Genomic DNA, 18,013 nt, shown 5'->3' with positions numbered 1-18,013 from the left:
AGGGATCAAACCTGCACCTCTGTACCCTCTGTAGACTCTTAACCCACTACACCATGGCGGGTACTCCACTTCGAAAGTTTTTATCCATTGTTCTTGAGATTTTTTTCTGCTGTTTTTTTCTCCTCCCCTCTGGAGGCTCTGATTACACATGTGAAGTTCTCCCACAACTCACTGATTCTCTGGGTTCTCCACCCTACACCCTATACTTTTATTTCCACTCTCTTTTCATTTGAATAGTTTTATATTGCTGTGTTTTACTGCTAATTAATATTTTCTTCTGTAGGGCCTAATCTGCTTCCAATCCTATCCTATGCAATGATTATCTCAGGCATTATATTTTTCATCTCTGGGAATTTGATTTGGGTCTTTTTCTAAAGCTAAATTATTAATTTTAGAATAGTTTTTGATTATAAAAACTTGATAAAATAGTACATGAAGTTTCCATATACATCCTTACTCAGTTTCTCTTATTTTTATTGCGGTAAAAATCATATAAAATTTACCATCTTAACCATTTTTAAGTATATAGTTCAATAGTGTTAAATATATATTCACATTATTGTGAAATAGAACTTTTGTCATCTTGAGAATTTGAAACTCTATGCTCATTAAGCAGTGCCCCTTGCCCCCTTCTACTCAGCCTCTGGTAACTACCATTCTAGCTTTTCTTCTATGAAATTGACTATTTCAAGTGGAATCATACAGTATGATTTCATTTAACATAGGGTCCTCTCCTGTGGTTTATTTCTTTTTCCATTCATAGTCATTTTTGAGATAATAGTTTTTATTAACTCTTTACTTCTGTTATTCATTCCTGTTCTACATTCTGTTTTACCTTGCACTCCTCCAAAATTTCCACTGAAATTTCAGATGTCAAGATAATAGTTGACTCTTTTGTATTAACATCAGTACACACACCTCAGTTGTTGGGATTTGTTTGTTTGTTTGTTTGTTTTTGTCTTTTTGCCATTTCTTGGGCTGCTCCTGCAGCATATGGAAGTCCCCAGCTAGGGATCAAGTCAGAGCTGTAGCCACTGGCCTATGCCAGAGCCACAGCAATGCAGGATCTGAGCCACATCTGCAACCCACACCACAGCTCACGGCAACGCCAGATCCCCAACCCACTGAGCAAGGCCAGGGATCGAACCTGCAATCCCATGGTTCCTAGTTGGATTCGTTAACCACTGAGCCACAATGGGAACTCCAAACACTTGAGTTCTTATACTAACCCTTGGTAGTGCACTCCAGACTCCATAGGGACAGGGTCTCCTGTGTTCAGGACCCTTCCAGACTTTGCACTCTCCTCTCTCCATCTGACCATTCATTTGTACCCTTTGTAATAAAGGAGTGTTCTAGTCTGTGTGGAGCATGTGAGATCTGAATTTTTATGTGACCAAAACTCATGGAAGTTAAAAAAAAAAAAAGTGTAGAGTCTGGAGATCAAGCAGTATTTCTAGTGAAAAAGAATGTCTACAGTTGCAGATTATGGAAATGGGAGGCAGCAGCATGCTAGAGTGTGGTTAGACTTTTTTGTTTGTTTTCTGTTTTTGCATTTTAGGGCCACACCTGTCGCATATGGAGGTTCCCAGGCTAGGGGTCTAATCTAAGCTACAGCCACCAGCCTACACCACAGCCACAGCAACACCAGATCTGAGCCACATCTGCGACCTATACCACAGCTTATGGCAACACTGGATCCTTAACCCACTGAGCGAGGCCAGGGATTGAACCCGCAGCCTCATGGTTCCTAGTCAGATTTGTTTCCGCTGTGCCACGACGGGAACTCCCTGGTGAGACTTTTTTATGTTCGTTTATAGTAATGTATAAAATAAAGGCTGCACACACAATTTTTTTTTTTTTTTTGTCTTTTTGCCATTTTCTTGGGCTGCTCTCGTGGCGTATGGAGGTCCCCAGGCTAGGGGTCGAATTGGAGCTGTAGCTGCTGGCCTATACCAGAGCCACAGCAGTGCAGGATCCGAGCCACGTCTGCAACCTACACCACAGCTCACGGCAACACTGGATCCTCAACCCACTGAGCAAGGCCAGGGATTGAACCCACAACCTCATGGTTCCTAGTCAGATTCGTTAACCACTGAGCCACAACGGGAACTCCACACACACAATTTTTAAGTTCTTTTTGAATGGCTTTGCAGAAGAAAGCATGTTATTATATTCATATAAGTATAGTATACTGGAATCCTACAGAAATGTCTAGGTAACATATAAAATCCATATATGTTGACATCTAAATACTTGAATTTTTTTCTCTTTTTTTCTTAAGGACCCCACCTGTAGTATATAGAAGTTCCCAGGCGAGGGGTGGATTTGGAGCTAAGCCTCTGGCCTACACCACAGCCACAGCAGCATGGGATCTGAGCTGTATCTGCAACCCACACATCAACTCATGGCAATGTCAGATTCTTAACTCACTGAGTGAGGCCATGGATCAAACCTGCATCCTTATGGATACTAGTCAGGTTCTTGCCCCGCTGAGCCATGACAGGAACTCCTATAAATACTTGAATTTTATAGCAAGCAGCAAAATAGATCTGGCATCTCAGTAATATTCCAACTAAAAAGCAAACCATGATATAGTCTAGGCAGTCAAAGCAAATATCAAAAATTTCAACAAATTCAGCAATAAAATATAACAAGTATCAATAAATTCTTACATAGATAGTCATTATACATGTGGAGAATAGTTTGTACAAATAGATACAAAACATTCAGCAAGGTGATAATTCTGAATTCTAATATGAGGGTCATTTAAGCAGTGAAGCAAATATTGCATTTATTTATTTTAGGGCCATACCCACAGCATATGGAATTTCCTAGACTAGGGGCCGAATCAGAGCCACAGAAATGCCAGATCCAGGCCATGTCTGTGACCTACACCACAGCTCACAGCAACGCTGGATCCTTTAACCCACTGAGCAGAACCAGGGATCGAACCCAAGTCCTCATGTATTCTAGTCAGGTTTGGTACCACTGAGCCACAATGAGAATTCCACAGTTTTCACTGGGTTGGTGATTTTATTGAGGATTAGCACTGTATCCTTCCTAGCTCACAATTTCCTGGCACTCAAGTTTTTATCAAAGGTTGTTTACTCTCAATACTTCTGTAACCACTGTGGATTTAATAGAAATGTTTGAATAGGTGCTTGTGTCTAGAAATAGTTACTTACAGAATTAAAGTTGTTTTCTCTTTGCCTCTTTTAAATTAATAGTTTTCTGAGATGCGTTCAAAGAATATTTATTAAAAACCTATTATCGTCTAGAATGTATTCAGGGCTTTAGATCATTAGTTATTGTACTACCTTATAATTTAGAGATCAGGAAACTGAGACTTTGAAAAATAAACTGACTTGTTTACTTAAGTAGTACCGAAATTGATTGATTTAAATACTGTTAAATTCTACAAGTTAATTTTATTTCAGGTCACTTTAATTGGTATGCTGCATACTTTACTTATTTATAGTATACCTATAGAGTGATGTCATAGAAATGAATATAAACTAATCAGTGTGGTTTCTTTGTATGCAGTGAGAGACTCGAAGAAGCTCCTGACTATAATTCTGAAAGATACAGTAAAAATTAGTAAACGAAAAGGGAAAGAATTGCTTTTGTATTTTGATGCATCATTAGAGATCACTAATGTGACACAAAAAATATTTGGTGCAAATAAATACAGGGTAAGTTAAACTCTTCTTAATAAACATTTTTTTTTTCATAATTCAGGAACCTTTCAGTTACTTGGAGCTGTAAGTTTCACTGATTTTTTTTTTCTCCCTACAGTTCTTAAAGTAACATGTAGATTTTTAGTCCTTTAAATTTGTATTGTGGAATGGCCATCACATTGTTAGCCATGCCCTTTGAGATGCCTATTAGAAAGAATCTCAGATGGCAAAATTAGGGGCAGACACTCAAAACATTTAATGAATTTCTACCATGTGTTTAAAAAGTGAGATGAGACAAAGCCTTGTTTTCAAGATATTAAACATTGTGCAAATTAAGGAATATGCCTCAGAAAAAGTAATTAAGTGGCATATGGAATATGAAGTATAGAAGTTGAAGAAAGAGAATGCTCATTAAGAGTCAGATATGAAAGAAAGGCTGTGGAAATGGGCCTTGAAATGGCCTTAAAGTTATGAATGAAATTTAGATAAGATGCTTTTCAGGATTGTGAAAGACATTATGAATCAGATATTAACTGGGAATTAAAGTGCAGTTCATGTTATGTTTGGGGAAACGTTCTGTTGACAAGCTTGAATGGTGCATGTCTTAGTTTGTTCAGGCTACTAAACAAAAATACTATAGACTGGGTGCCTTAAACAACAAATATTTATTTCTCAGAGTTCTGGAGGTTGGGAATCAGATCAGGATGCCAGCAGATTCAATGTCTGGTGAGGGCCCATTTCCTACTTCCTTGATGGCCATTTTTTCACTGTGTCCTTAAATGGTTCAATGGGTGAGCGAGTTTTCTGGGGTCTCTTTTATAAAGGCACCAATCCCAAGGACTCTGCCCTTACGATCTAAGCAACCTCCAAAGGCCTCCCTTCCTAATGCCATTCTTGGGAACTAGGTTTCAACTCATGGATAGGTTGAGGACATGTTCGTCTGTAGCAGTTAAAAAATTTGTGGTGAAGAATAGCAGGTAATATGCTTGTGAGGAACACTTAGGAAAATGCAGAACGGCAGGCTAAGACTGTGGTTACTGGGGAGTCATTGATGTGTTCTGAGAGAAGTCTTTATAGACATAAATAATAATGCTTTGGTAACATTGGGCAGTTTTGGAAGGAAGCAGATACAGGAAATAATTGCATTAAAATGGGAAGAACTGGGAGGAAAATGACATCCCTTTAATTTAATTTTAGGAATTTTCCCGAAAACAAGGTATTTCAGTTGCCAAAACATCTGTGCATATACTTTTCGATGCAAGTGGATCCCAGGTATGTGTCTGACTTACTTGATGTTTATCGCTGGGCTAAGTTTAACCCTAAATAACGATAGCATAGTAATAAAGTTCATCTGGGAAGGTGAATGTCTAAAATCTAAATTGTCTTGAAATGGTGCCTCAATAAGATGTGTGTGACTTTTTAAACAGGTTGTTAATAATAATTCATTTCAGTGCAGAAGGTAGATCATTATTAATTAATACCGTTTTGTTAGCTTAAAAAATTAGAAATATGTGTTCTCCCACTAATGCCGAGGCCTATTTTATGTCTAATTATATTTGAAAAAGTGAGTGCTTTTTGTTGGGTCACTTTTGTAACAGTGCATAGATAAAAGAATTATAAACCTTTATGAGTGTGAGATGAATGAGTGCTTTTTTAAGACATTCAGTGATTTTTGGAAACTTTCTATGGTTTGCAGTTTTAAGCACTTTTTCCTTCTTTTCCAACAGATTCTAGTCCCAGAAAGTCAAATTTCACCAGTTGAAGAACTTTCTACTTTGAAAGAAAAAGCTAACCCTCAAGAGGAATTTGTTAAACCTCCAAAACATATCAAAAACAGTAATAAAGGGGACAGAAAACATGGTCAGCCCGAGGTATATATGGTGTCAGAATAGTCATTTATAAAACAACATAGGTCAAATCATTGATATATATAATTACAAAAATCTAGAATTTGTCCATAACATTTCATGATATTCCCTCTGCCTTTTACAAACGCTAACAAAATAGAGTGTTTCAGCAAATTGTGTTTATGTATAAGGGTTAAGGGTTTAAGGCAAGGTGTACTGCACACGTGTAAATTTCAAATTAGAGATGTATAGGAAAGGACAGTAACCACCACTTTTTGTAGAATAAAAATTGATAACGTAATGTTGCGTTGATCTGCATGAGGAACGAAAGCAAAGTATTAGGTTCTTTTTCCTCCTCTGCCTGTTCCATGGAGTATCTCCTCCAGGCCACATTTTTTCTTTTTTTTTTTTTTTTTGGTTTTTCTAGGGCTGCACCTGCAGCATATGGAGGTTCCCAGGCTAGGGGTCCAATCAGAGTTGTAGCTACCGGCCTTCGCCACAGCCACAGCCACACCAGATCTGAGCCGCATCTGCGACCTACACCACAGGTCACAGCAATACTGGATCCTCAACCCACTGAGTGGGGCCAGGGGTCGAACGCACATCTTCATGGATACTAGTTGGGTTCGATAACTGCTGAGCCACCACGGGAACTCCTCCTCCAGGCCACATCTGATAGAAGCATTTCTTTTTTTTTTTTTTTTTTTTTGTCTTTTTGCCATTTCTTGGGCCACTCCCGAGGCACATAGAGATTCCCAGGCTAGGGGTCCAATCGGCGCTGTAGCCGCCGGCCTACACCAGAGCCACAGCAACGCTGGATCCAAGCCGCATCTGCAACCTACACCACAGCTCACGGCAACGCCGGATCCTTAACCCACTGAGCAAGGCCAGGGATCGAACCCTCAGCCTCATGGTTCCTAGTCAGATTCATTAACCACCGAGCCACGACGGGAACTCTTGATAGAGCCATTTCTTAGCGGTCTTCTCTGCATCTTACTGTGACACTTGACATTGCTGACAGTTCTCTTTTAATGTCCTATCCTTTGTCTTCTATATCAGCATTTTAATTCTCTTCTTACCTGTTGCTACATCAGAGATGCTTTCTCTCGCCACCTTCTAAATGTAGATTTGCTCTAAAAGCTTGATACCCAATCCTCTGGACATCTCTGTGCTTCCTCCTTAGGGAGCTTTCCTCCTGTGGATAATTTAAGCTCTTAAAATATACCAGACCTCACTTCAAACTTCTATAGCTACATCTCTACTTACTCTTTCAATATTTCCTTTTGTATGTCTCTTCATGCCCTTTCCTAAAGCCCCTTTTGCCTCAAATTTGCATCTGCCTCCATACTTCGGGAATGTTACTGTTAATTTTTCTGATTATGTTCTCAATCCCAGCCTCTTCTCCCCTCACAACTAGAACCAAGGTGCTAGTGATTGTTCCTGGTACCTCTTACACCCTTTCCTCCTTACTCCCTCTGCCACTACTCATTCTGGCACACCTGTGTTGCATGGTAACCTCCTAATAGTGTTTTTGATACTATTGCTTCATTCTGTAAGCTGCCCGGTGTGGTGTACCACTGATTTTTCTTAACACCAGTGTCCTCCACTCAGCCTTGTGATTTCTGGGTTTATCCCATTGAATCTAAATTTTGACTTAGTTTGGAAATCTCCCGTGATTTAATTTTACTCTGTCAAAATACCCTGCACTTAAGTATGGTCAGCTGCTTTACTGTCTCTCTTTTATGTCATGCTCATTCTTGTCTCTGTGCCTTCATTCACGGTATTTGTATTTGTGCCTTTTCTTTTAACTTATCTAAAGTGTACTTCCATTTGTAAATCTTCATTCATTTTCATATTCTTTTTTTTTTCTGCCACATCTGCAGCGTATGGAAATTTCCCAGGCCAGGGATCAAACCTGTGCCACAGCAGCGACCCTAGCCATTGCAGTGACAAAGCCGAATCCCTAATGCACTGTGCCCCCAAAAAACTCCTCATTTTCATTTTCTTAATGGAGCTCTTCCTAATTATTTTAGCTTTTACTCATCTCTCACCTGTAGACAACTATAACTGTCATAAGCTCTTCCATTCATTGTGTTACTATTTTTCCCTTTGGTCTGTGTCCTTCCTAAAGTTAAAAGTGTCGTTTTATAATTCCCTCAGATGATTAGATTATAAAAGCCATGGTTTTGTGTCTTTATATCAGAATCATAACTTGAGTCCTTATTTAATTCTTAGACACCACCCACCTTAAACCTTTTGAATCGTAACACAAAATCTGGAAAAGATGTTAAGCACTATTGTTAAATACCCACTGTGTTTTCATGAGGATTAACTGAAGCATTTATATGAATAGGTAACTTTTGGATCACATTCATTATGCACCACTAGGAACTGTAACTCCTGTAAGAAGACTCTGCTGGTTCAGTAGCTTATTTTCTGGTTAATCTTAGAATTCACTTTTCTTCTATCCTTTCCCACCTCTTCCTCCATGCCTCATAAACATACCTGTGCAAAACTCCATCAGTATTGTTTCTCTTTCTCAAGGGCAGTTGCTTTTTTAAAAACAGCTCACTTCTGCCTCTTTACAGTTCGTCATCATGTACTCCTTTCTGTGTCACCCTCTGGAACTTCTGGCCCCAACAGTCTCTGGCTCTGCTTATCTATTTCTGTTGCTCTTATCAGTCATTCTAGGCTAAAGTTAGAAAATGCGAATCGTTTTGGGAACACTAGTTTGTGTGCCGTTGAGTCTCTGAATTCTTATAACGGCTTTTTACTCCAAAGGCGATTTAGTCTTCACAAAATATTAATACAGCTTTTTAATGTGTGAAAGTTTTGAAGAATGTTTAACATTATAAGAGCTTTCTCAAACGTTTATGTAAATAGGTGTTGCAGACATCATCCTTATGAAATAGAATAGTAAATTGTGAGCCATTTACTATTAGTTAACTAGATAATCAATAAAATATTTTCAGCTAATCTTTAAAGGTACTGTATTTCTAATCTGGCTATTCTGTAAATATTCTTTGAAACAACACTCCTTAACTGTTTTGGCTATCTATTCAGAACCAAACATTAGGATAAAACACAGATTTATCTTCTAGTCAGCCTAAAACACAGATTTCTGGATATCATGCTATTTATATATCTTTTATGTGTAGTTAATGTAAAATGTTAGGAATAAAGTAGTAGGATGTTTAATTTCAAAAGAAAATATATGTTTACTGTGGCTTTTCCTCATGGTTTAAGATAATTACTCCTAGCAAAAGAAAAATGTCTGAAGCATCAATGATTGTTCCTGGTGCAGAGAGATACACTGTGAGGAGTCCAATACTTTTAATCAACACATGTAAGCTTTATAGTCTTAAAAGACTTCTAACTAGTATTGTTATTTAAAGCAGGCATTTTTAAAACTCAGAAATATTCTGGACATAATTTACCTAGAGGATAAATTGAGGATCTAAAAATTGATAAAATATGAACCACAAATGTCTTCTAAGAGAGGTTTAATGGATATTGACACATAAACATTATTCAAAATATTAATATCAAGCATTAGTGATTTATTATAGTTTAAGTGGGAATCAGCACAACATAGTGGACAAAACGTTAAATTAGTCGGCCTTCTTAGGCTTGTTTGCCCACTCCAGGTGTGTCCCTGGTACAGATTATCCTCTAGCTAAGTTTAGAACCAGTTTATCCTTTCTATGAAATGGAACTAAAGTGTCTACTTCATCGAATTGTTTAAAGAATTAAATAGAAGTTATTCATTCAATACAAATATTGTGAAATATTGAGACCGTGCCTGTACATAGTAAGATAAATAAAAAATTTAAAGTAATTTGATACTATTAGCTGCTATAAACACATCTTATTTAATCTTTATGACAATTTAATAATGACCTTCTGCTCCCAAAATCTAGTTGCCTACAGGGAAATTATCTAATGTTTGACGAACTCCTCAAACCTGGCAGGTCCAAAATAAATTCATCTTTCAACTCTCCCTGGCAGTTTTTCTCCATTTCTTACCTTGGTAAATAACATCCATGTCCACTTAACTCATTTGAGCTAGAAACCTCAGACCCATCCTAGAACCTCCTTTTTTTACCCTTCATCAGCTAAAAAGTACCACAGTAATAACAACATACAGTTTTTTAAAATCCTACAAAAACAGCAGTCTTTTGTCCTCTTTTTTAGCAACACCACAAAGAGGAAGAATTAAACCACCACTGCAAATGACAAGTTCTATGGAAAAACCTGGTTTTTCTAAAACATCGGAAAATGGAGTGGATAATGCTGTATCACTTAAATCTAGACCATGTGAAGAAAGAAATAGAGAAGATAATACAGACAAAGTAACTTTACTTTGAAAGCATTTTTAAATAAAATTTTATCAAGTTATTGTAGAAATACATATTGAACTAACTTCTTTTGCAAGCAGTGAGTGTCTCACTTTTTTAAAGTATTGTGTTTTTAAAAAATTTAAATATCATTTATTGCACTTGAAAGTAAGGTCTTATCACTCATTTACTGTGCTAACAATAAAATTTAGAAATATTCACTTAATGTAACTGATTTATGTGTTTGGTAAGAGAAATGGTCTTGCCATCATTCTTTAGTTTATTATAAAAATTAGGGTTTTTTTATACTAATGGAATCTGTCTTTAAGTATCTCAAAGTCTACCATGAGAATTAGACAAACTAATAAGTTAATATAATATTGTATAAGTGTTCTCAGATTATAGGATGCAATAGAAATCTAGGACAGGGACAGGTGCCTAACCCCAGAGTGGGGAGGGTGAAGATAAGGAGATGCTCTTTTAGAAGATGGAGAGTGAATTGATTTTTAAAGAGTCAGTATAGGCCCTTAGTCAGATGGACATCAAGAAGGGCATTCATTCATTCTAGGTAGTTGAAGCGGGCACAGGGCAGGGAATGGATAATGTATCATGGAGAAATCGGTAATCCAAAATACAGAGAAGTTTGTAGATGAGGAACACCTAATAGCTTTTGCTTTCTCTGAACTGTGAGGATGGCGAACTTCTCTTGGATACGGATCCTTGAAGTAGAGGCTCAGTGACACACAAAGATTTGGAGTAACTGATAAGAGATAATGGAAAAGGCTGAGAATAAGTACAAGCATTAGGCAATGTTAGGGCCCAGTTCAGAGTTAAGACCATGAATTTTATTATGGCGTTAGTTAAGAAACATATGTAATTTCTTCCAAAAAGTTGAGCAGCCTTGGTGTTATAGTAAAGAAGAATAGATGGTAGATTTAAAAAATTTTAATGGATATGTGGCAGAAACATTAAAGGGGTCAAGAGTTGAAGATACTAGGGAAAAAAAGTAGTGGTTCAGAGTGTTTCTTAATAGGGGGCACTGTTCTTCAGTTGTGTAGCATATGGTTCTGAATATGAAAGGATGAGTGTCCTAGGCCTGTGCTTACTCATCGTCAGGAGAACCCTTCGGTCACTGTGACAAGCAAAATTACACCTGTGCATTTTCCTACTGCTCCCCTCCCAGTGTAAAGGACCACTGGCTGGAGTAAGCAGGGAAGACATGCAGGATGAAGCAAGATATTTTAGCTAGAGGGTATGTTTTCCCAGTAGTGACGGCAAATTTTCGTTTGATCTGGGCTAGTGTGTATCTGTGGATATGGAAAGAGGGAAGCTTGCTATAGTCAAGAAGTTAACCTGTGCAATGGCCAAAACTTTATCAAATCATTTGACACTTGATAATTTCCAATTCCAGTGTATGTTAGTGAAGAGGCAGAATGTATGCAGGCTGTGAGAGCAGTACCAATAGGAGATGTGCCATGGATGTTCTAGAAATTCTTGAGATGAAAAGTGAATTACTCCTCTAGCTGTGGCTGAGAACAGACAATTTGTAGGATCTTTTGCCTCATCTGCAATGAAAGTTACTTTCTTGTGTTTTAGGATATGCAGTATTCTAGAATGGGCATAATACTTATGAAATAAATAGAAATGCTATCTAACTTTTAATAAGGCAAATTTTAAAAGTTTTAAACTTTAATACTCTGACTTTTAAAAGTTGCTTTTGTGTAATTCCTTAATTAAAACTTATATTGAAATTTCTCCTGTATTTATAGCATATCAAAACTAAAGTTATAGAAAAGGCAGAAAATAAGGACATTGAATACCCAAACCAAAATTTTAGTAAGTACTTTTTGGTTTAATTTTAGTCATTCTTGTAAAATATATTCATATACTTGTCTTTATACTTGCCTTTAATCCCACTAGCTTTCATTTATTTTAAAAAAAGATTTATAATGAATATATTTAGCTTTATGCAAAAAACTTAGTAGTTACAAGGAAATATAATAGTAGCCTTTGTTCCCAAAAAGTTTGGGTCAGGGATGGGGAAGATGAGATCAATCTCTCCATTCCAGTATGTGAACATTGATCAAGTTCTATACTGGCTTCCATTTCACCCTGCCAACTGCATGAAAAAATGAAAATACTGTAATTTTTTTTTTATTTAGATGAACTCCAGGAGATAGTTCCTGATTCACAGGCAGTGGGAAAAATAGATAAACCTGTGTAAGTATGAGAAAACCCATCAAATCAAAATTTAAAGGAAGAGGTCTTAATAGACTTAGAATGTAGTATTGGTTTTAGAATTAATAATTTTCAAGTATTATTATGATAGCACAATGGTAAAGTAGCCTATATGTTTTTTCCATATCAACCAACATAACTGTATTCACATTGAGAAGCTTAAAATGAATAAGATTTTTTAAATAATAAAATATGAATATGAGTTTAAATACACTTGTAAGTAGTTCCTGCTGTAGTGCAGTGGGTTAAGAATCCAACTGCAGGGGCTGAGGTGGCCGCAGTAGTGTAGATTCAAACCTCAGCCCAACTCAGAGGGGTAAAGGATCTGGTATTGCTGCAGCTACAGTTTGGATTCTACCCCTGGCCTGGGAACTTCCACATGCCATGGGTATGGCCATAAAAAATACACATGTAAGATATGTGAGGTATAATTAGGTAGATACTGGAGTTCCCGTTGTGGCCCAGCAGGTTAAGAATCCAGCTAGTATCCATGAGGATGTGGGTTTGGTTCCTGGCCTTGCTCAGTGGGTTAATGATCCTGTGTTGTGGTGAACTGTGGTGTAAGTTGCAGGCACACCTTGGATCTGGCATTGCTATGGCTGTGGCATAGGCTGGCAGCTGCAGCTCCAATTTGACCCCTAGCCTGGAACTTCCACATGCCTTAAGTAGATACAAAATTGTAGCAATAATGGAACTTTTTTGTAATATTCTTCAATCTGAACAATTATATAGGAAATTTCAGCTTTCATCATGACTTAAGAAAATATCTTCATACTTAACAAATTTCTGTCAATAAACATTGACTAATAAAATCAAGGTCTTAGAGTCATAGGCTAGTGATGTTTTGAAATAAGCAAATGAATTTATTTTCCAGGTTACCTGGTATTTTAGACAATATCTGTGGAAATAAAATGCACTCCAAATGGGCATGTTGGACACCTGTAACAAATATTAAGCTGTGTAATAACCTAAGAGCAAGTTCTTCATCAGAAGACACATTTAATCAAGGTGAAACATAGTTTTCTCTGTATATAAAACAAGGGTTCAGGGAAATACTCGTTTCTGAAATGTCTGAACAAATATTTTGGTTTTAACAAATTTTAAATATGATCAGTTTATAAATTTAATAAGGATTAATTTCTCATTTTCCCACTAGATATTATTATCAACAAAAACCTTACTAAAAAAAAATCATCCTCTTCAATGTCTGATGATAATTCTGAGGAAACGAGTAAGGTGCAGTATGGGAAAGAACTAATGCAGCATAACAAAATAGATAAAGCAGAAGCAGAAGCTTGCAAAAGAAACAAACAACAACAACTAGATCATTCTAAACATTCAGAGGAGAAAAATACTGAAAATACCAAGCAGAATGATTGGCGTATTGAATCTGAAACTACTTTTAAATCAGTACTCCTAAATAAGACAGTTGAAGAATCTGTGATCTATAGGAAGAAGTACACGTTGTCAAAAGATGTGAATACTGCTATTTGTGATAAAAGCCCTTCTCCTAGAAAAAATACAAAAAGTCATAGAAAATCAGGGAAAAGATTGACGTCTGAACTTAATTCCTGGGATTTGAAACAAAAAGAAATGGTGAGCTTTCAATGTGTTTTATTTCTTCATACTCATAATATCCTACTTAATAACAAAAAGTGAAGCTTGATTAATTGCTGTGAATTCAGTATTTGTAATGCCCTGAGTTTTTTTTTTAATTGAAGTATAGTTGATTTACAAATTGCATTAGTTTCAGGTGTGTAATGCAGTGATTTTTATAGATTATATTCCACTTAAAGTTATTACAAAATAATGGCTGTATTTCTCTGTGCTGTACAACTTATGTTTGTTGCTTATCTGTTTTATACATAGCGGTTTGTATCTCTCTCTCTCTCTTTTTTTTTTTTTTTTTGGTTTGGTCTTTTTTAGGGCCACATCGATGGCATGTGGAGGTTCCCACTCTAAGCGTTGAATCAGAGCTGCAGCTGCCAGCCTACACCACAGCCACAGCAATGCCAGACCCAACCTGTACCTGTAACCTACACCACAGCTCACAGCAACGCCAGATCCTTAATCCACTGAGCAAGGCCAGGGATTGAATCTGCATCCTCATGGTTACTAGTTAGATTTATTTCCACTGAACACAACAGAAACTCCTATATCTCTTAATACTGTACTCTTATCTTGCCCCTCTCCTTTTCCCTCTCACCACTGGTAACTATTAGCAATACCCTCTTCTTTAATTCAGCTTCAACTCTGAGAGTGAGTGCCTCCTGAACCCCTTTCTGACCTCTTTCCAGTCCCAGCCCTGACAGAACCCCTGTGCCTGCTGGTGCATAGCAGGTATGTAAATAGGTATAGCAAGAGTGAACCTTATAGTTCCTTGTCTCCTAGGGTTGGGTCTCTCCCACTAATGTCCCTCAGGTTCTTTTGAACATGCATATAGAACTATCTGTGCCTGTCTTATGTGCTTACCTTTCTTGTTAATAAATGGTTATTTTGTGTTTTTCCCCATTTTAACCTATTAGGGTGTAAAGACTCTTTTATTCAACATTTGTTTTCCTTCATGGCCTAGCACAGCTTTGCACATAGTAGCCTCTGAAACATTTCTTGAATTATTGCCTTAAAGTTGACAAAGCTTTTCAAGAAAAGATGAAAGTGGAGTGAAGGAGACTTATCTTCTGTTGTAACTATTGTTTGTCCCCATTGAAGTCTTCACTTTCTTCTTCAGGTGAATCATGTGTAGAACATCTCCAGGACAGTTTTAGCAAGTCTGCCCGATACTTTGAAAAGTTTACTTTTTGAGGCAGTTACTGTAAGTGGTTTCTTTGGTCATTGTTATCAAGATGCAGATTAAGATTTTTCTAATCAGAGTACATTTCCAAGGAAATCATCCAACCAAAAAAAGAAAGGAACAAAAGAGAAACATAGAATCAACTGGAAAACAAGGTTTCGAATGGCAGTAAATACGCATTTATCAATAATTACCTTAAATGTCAATGGACTGAATGCTTCATCAAAAGACATAGTGTGGCAGATTGGATAAAAAAGCAAGGGCCTACAATATGCTGTCTACAAGAGACTCACCTTAGGGCACAGGACACAATATAAATTGAAAGTGAGGAGATGGGAAAAGATATTTCATGCCAATGGGAAAGACAGGAAAGCAGAAGTTGCAAAACTCATATCAGACAAAATAGACTTTAAAACAAAGGCCATAAAGACAAAGAAGGACAGCATTTAATGATAAAAGGATCCATTCAAGAATAGGGTATTAGGATTGTCAATATATATGCCCCTAACGTAGGAGCACCCAGGTACATACAACAAATACTAACAGATATAAAAGGAGAAATTGATGGGAATATAATTAAGAGTAGGAGACTTTAATACCCCACTCACGTCAATGGACAGATCCTCTGCAGAGAAAATCAATAAAGCAACAAAGATCCTAAGTGGCACAATAGACATATTCAGGTCATTACATCCAAAATAATCATAATGTACATCTTTTCAAGTGCACATGGAACATACTCAAAGATTGACCACATACTGGGCCACAAAACTAACCAACAAACTTAAGAGTCTAGAGATCATTTCAGGTATCTTCTCTGACCACAATGGCATGAAGCTAGAAATCAACCGCAGGACAAGATATGAGAAAAAACTGACTACATGAAAACTAAATAACATGCTACTAAAAAACCAGTGGGTCAAAGAGGAAATAAAAAGGGAAATTAAAAAATACCTCCAGAGAGATGATAAAGAAAACAGAACCATTCAAAATCTATGGGATGCCACAAAAGTGGTGCTTAGAGGGAAGTTCATTGCAATACAGGCCTTCCTCAGAAAAGAAGAAAAATCTCAAATCAACAACTTAACTTACCACCTAAAAAGAATTAGAAAAAGAACAAACAAAACCCAAATCAGCAGAAGGAAGGAAATCACAAAATAGAGATTCAAGAAACAATCGAAAAAATCGATAAAACCAAGAGCTGGTTCTTTGAAAGGGTAAACAATTGACAAAGCTCTGGCCAGACTCACCAAAGAGAGAAAGAAATCAAAGAAAACAAGAAATCAAAAGGCAGAAAACTCAACAGATACTGCAGAGATACAAAACACCATAAGAGAATACGATGAACAATTATATGCCAACCAATTTGACAACCTGGAAGAAATGGACAACTTTGTAGAGGCATACAGCCCGCCAAAACTGAATCAAGAAGAAATCAATTGAATAGACTGATCGTTAGAACTGAAACAGAGTATGTAATAAAAACATTCCCTATAAACAAAAGTCCAGGACCAGATGGCTTCACAGGCGAATTCTGCCAAATATACAAAGAACTTATAACCCATCTTTCTTGAATTTTTCTGAAAGGTTGAAGGAGGAGGAGCACTCCCAAGGACTCTCTGAAGCCACCATCACCCTAATACCAAAACCAGACAAAGATACTCCCCAAAAAGAAGATGATATGCCAATATCTCTGATGAATATAGACTCAAAAATTCTCAACAAAATTTTAGCCAACTGAATCCAACAACATAGAAGAAAGATCACACACCACGACCAAGTGGGATTCAGCCCAGGTTCACAAGGACGGTTCAACGTACGCAAATCAATCAATGTCATACACCACATTAACAAAAGAAAAGTCAAAAACCACATGATCATCTCAGTAGATGCAGAAAAAGCATCCGACCAAGCCCAACATCCATTCATGATCAAAACTTTTACCAAAGTGGGTATAGAGGGCACATACCTTAATATAACAGAAGCTGTTTATGACAAACCCAGAGCAAATATACTACTCAATGGAGAAAAGCTGAAAGCCTACCCACGAAAATCTGGAACTAGACAAGGATGCCCACCTCACCACTTTTATTCAACATGTATTGAAAGTCCTAGCCACAGCAATCAACAAACAAAAGAAACAAAAGGTATCCAAATTGGAAGAGAAGAGGTAAAAGTGTCACTGTGTGCAGATGACATGATACTATACATAGGAAACCCTAAGGACGCCACACAAAAACTACTCAAACTGATCAACAAATTCAGCCAAGTAGCAGGATATAAGATTAACATTCAGAAATCAGTCACATTTCTGTATACTAACAATGAAATAGCAGAGAAGGAAAACAAAAATATAATGCCTTTTAAAATTACACCCCCCAAAATTAAATACCTAGGAATAAACCTGACAGGAAGGTGAAAGACTTACATGCTGAGAACTATAAAAGAGGATGCAAAGAAATGGAAAGATATTCCATGCTCCTGAGTTGGAAAAATTAATATTGTAAAAATGGCCATACTACCCAAGGCAATCTACAGATTCAGTGCAATCCCTATCAAATTACCCATGACATTTTTCACAGAACTAGAACAAACAGTCCGAAAATTTATATGGAACCACAAAAGATCCAGAATTGCCACAGCAATCTCAAGAACAAAAACCAAGCAGGAGGCATCACTCTCCCAGACTTTAGGCAATATTACAAAGCCACAGTCATCAAGACAGTGTGGTACTGGTACCAAAACAGACATACAGACCAATGGAACAGAACAGAGAACCCAGAAATAAACCCAGACACCTATGGTCAATTAATCTTCGACAAAGGAGGCAAGAATATAAAATGGCTAAAAGACAGTCTTTTCAGCAAATGGTGCTGGGAGAACTGGACAGTCACATGTAAGTCAGTGAAACTGGAACACACCCTAACACCATGCACACACAAAAAAAAACCAAACTCAAAATGGCTTAAAGACTTAAATGTAAGACGAGACACCATCAAACTCCCAGAAGAGAACATAAGCAAAACATCCTCTGATATCAACCTTAACAAATGTTTTCTCAGGTCAGTCTCCCAAAGCAACAGAAATAAAAGCGAAAACAAAAGCAATGGGGCCTAATCAAAC

General features: G+C 37.1%; 1 protein-coding gene and 1 long non-coding RNA gene across 18 annotated transcripts in view; one reads left to right on the top strand and one right to left on the bottom strand.

Moving 5' to 3' along the window:
• The window catches only part of SYCP2 (synaptonemal complex protein 2), an 85,742-nt gene that overhangs the window by 39,070 nt on the left and 28,659 nt on the right, over positions 1 to 18,013 (top strand). For 8 of the 17 annotated variants that reach the window (XM_085003151.1, XM_085003147.1, XM_085003145.1 and 5 more), the window contains 9 exons: positions 3,544 to 3,692; positions 4,875 to 4,949; positions 5,405 to 5,548; positions 8,771 to 8,870; positions 9,719 to 9,876; positions 11,631 to 11,697; positions 12,024 to 12,081; positions 12,974 to 13,107; positions 13,256 to 13,695. In XM_085003151.1, coding sequence (XP_084859277.1) covers positions 3,544 to 3,692; positions 4,875 to 4,949; positions 5,405 to 5,548; positions 8,771 to 8,870; positions 9,719 to 9,876; positions 11,631 to 11,697; positions 12,024 to 12,081; positions 12,974 to 13,107; positions 13,256 to 13,695 — 1,325 coding nt within the window. Of the gene's footprint in view, positions 1 to 3,543; positions 3,693 to 4,874; positions 4,950 to 5,404; positions 5,549 to 8,770; positions 8,871 to 9,718; positions 9,962 to 11,630; positions 11,698 to 12,023; positions 12,082 to 12,973; positions 13,108 to 13,255; positions 13,696 to 18,013 lie in introns of those variants that run through there. The other 9 variants (XM_085003156.1, XM_085003149.1, XM_085003161.1 and 6 more) reach the window with 7 other exon arrangements.
• On the bottom strand, positions 471 to 8,165 carry LOC146395413 (uncharacterized). Its single transcript, XR_014831974.1, has 2 exons — positions 8,030 to 8,165; positions 471 to 6,719 (listed from the first exon to the last, which is right to left on the bottom strand). It is a non-coding gene; the product is annotated as an uncharacterized LOC146395413 (long non-coding RNA).

This window comes from Sus scrofa, chromosome 17 (genome assembly GCF_054392235.1).
Source record: "Sus scrofa isolate SSC_HxYL_T2T_F1_AM1 chromosome 17, Sscrofa_HxYL_maternal_Yorkshire_Landrace_v2.0, whole genome shotgun sequence".
NCBI lineage: Eukaryota > Metazoa > Chordata > Mammalia > Artiodactyla > Suidae > Sus > Sus scrofa.
Note: the sequence above shows the minus strand (reverse complement) of the source record. Positions and strands in the feature narration are given on the sequence as shown.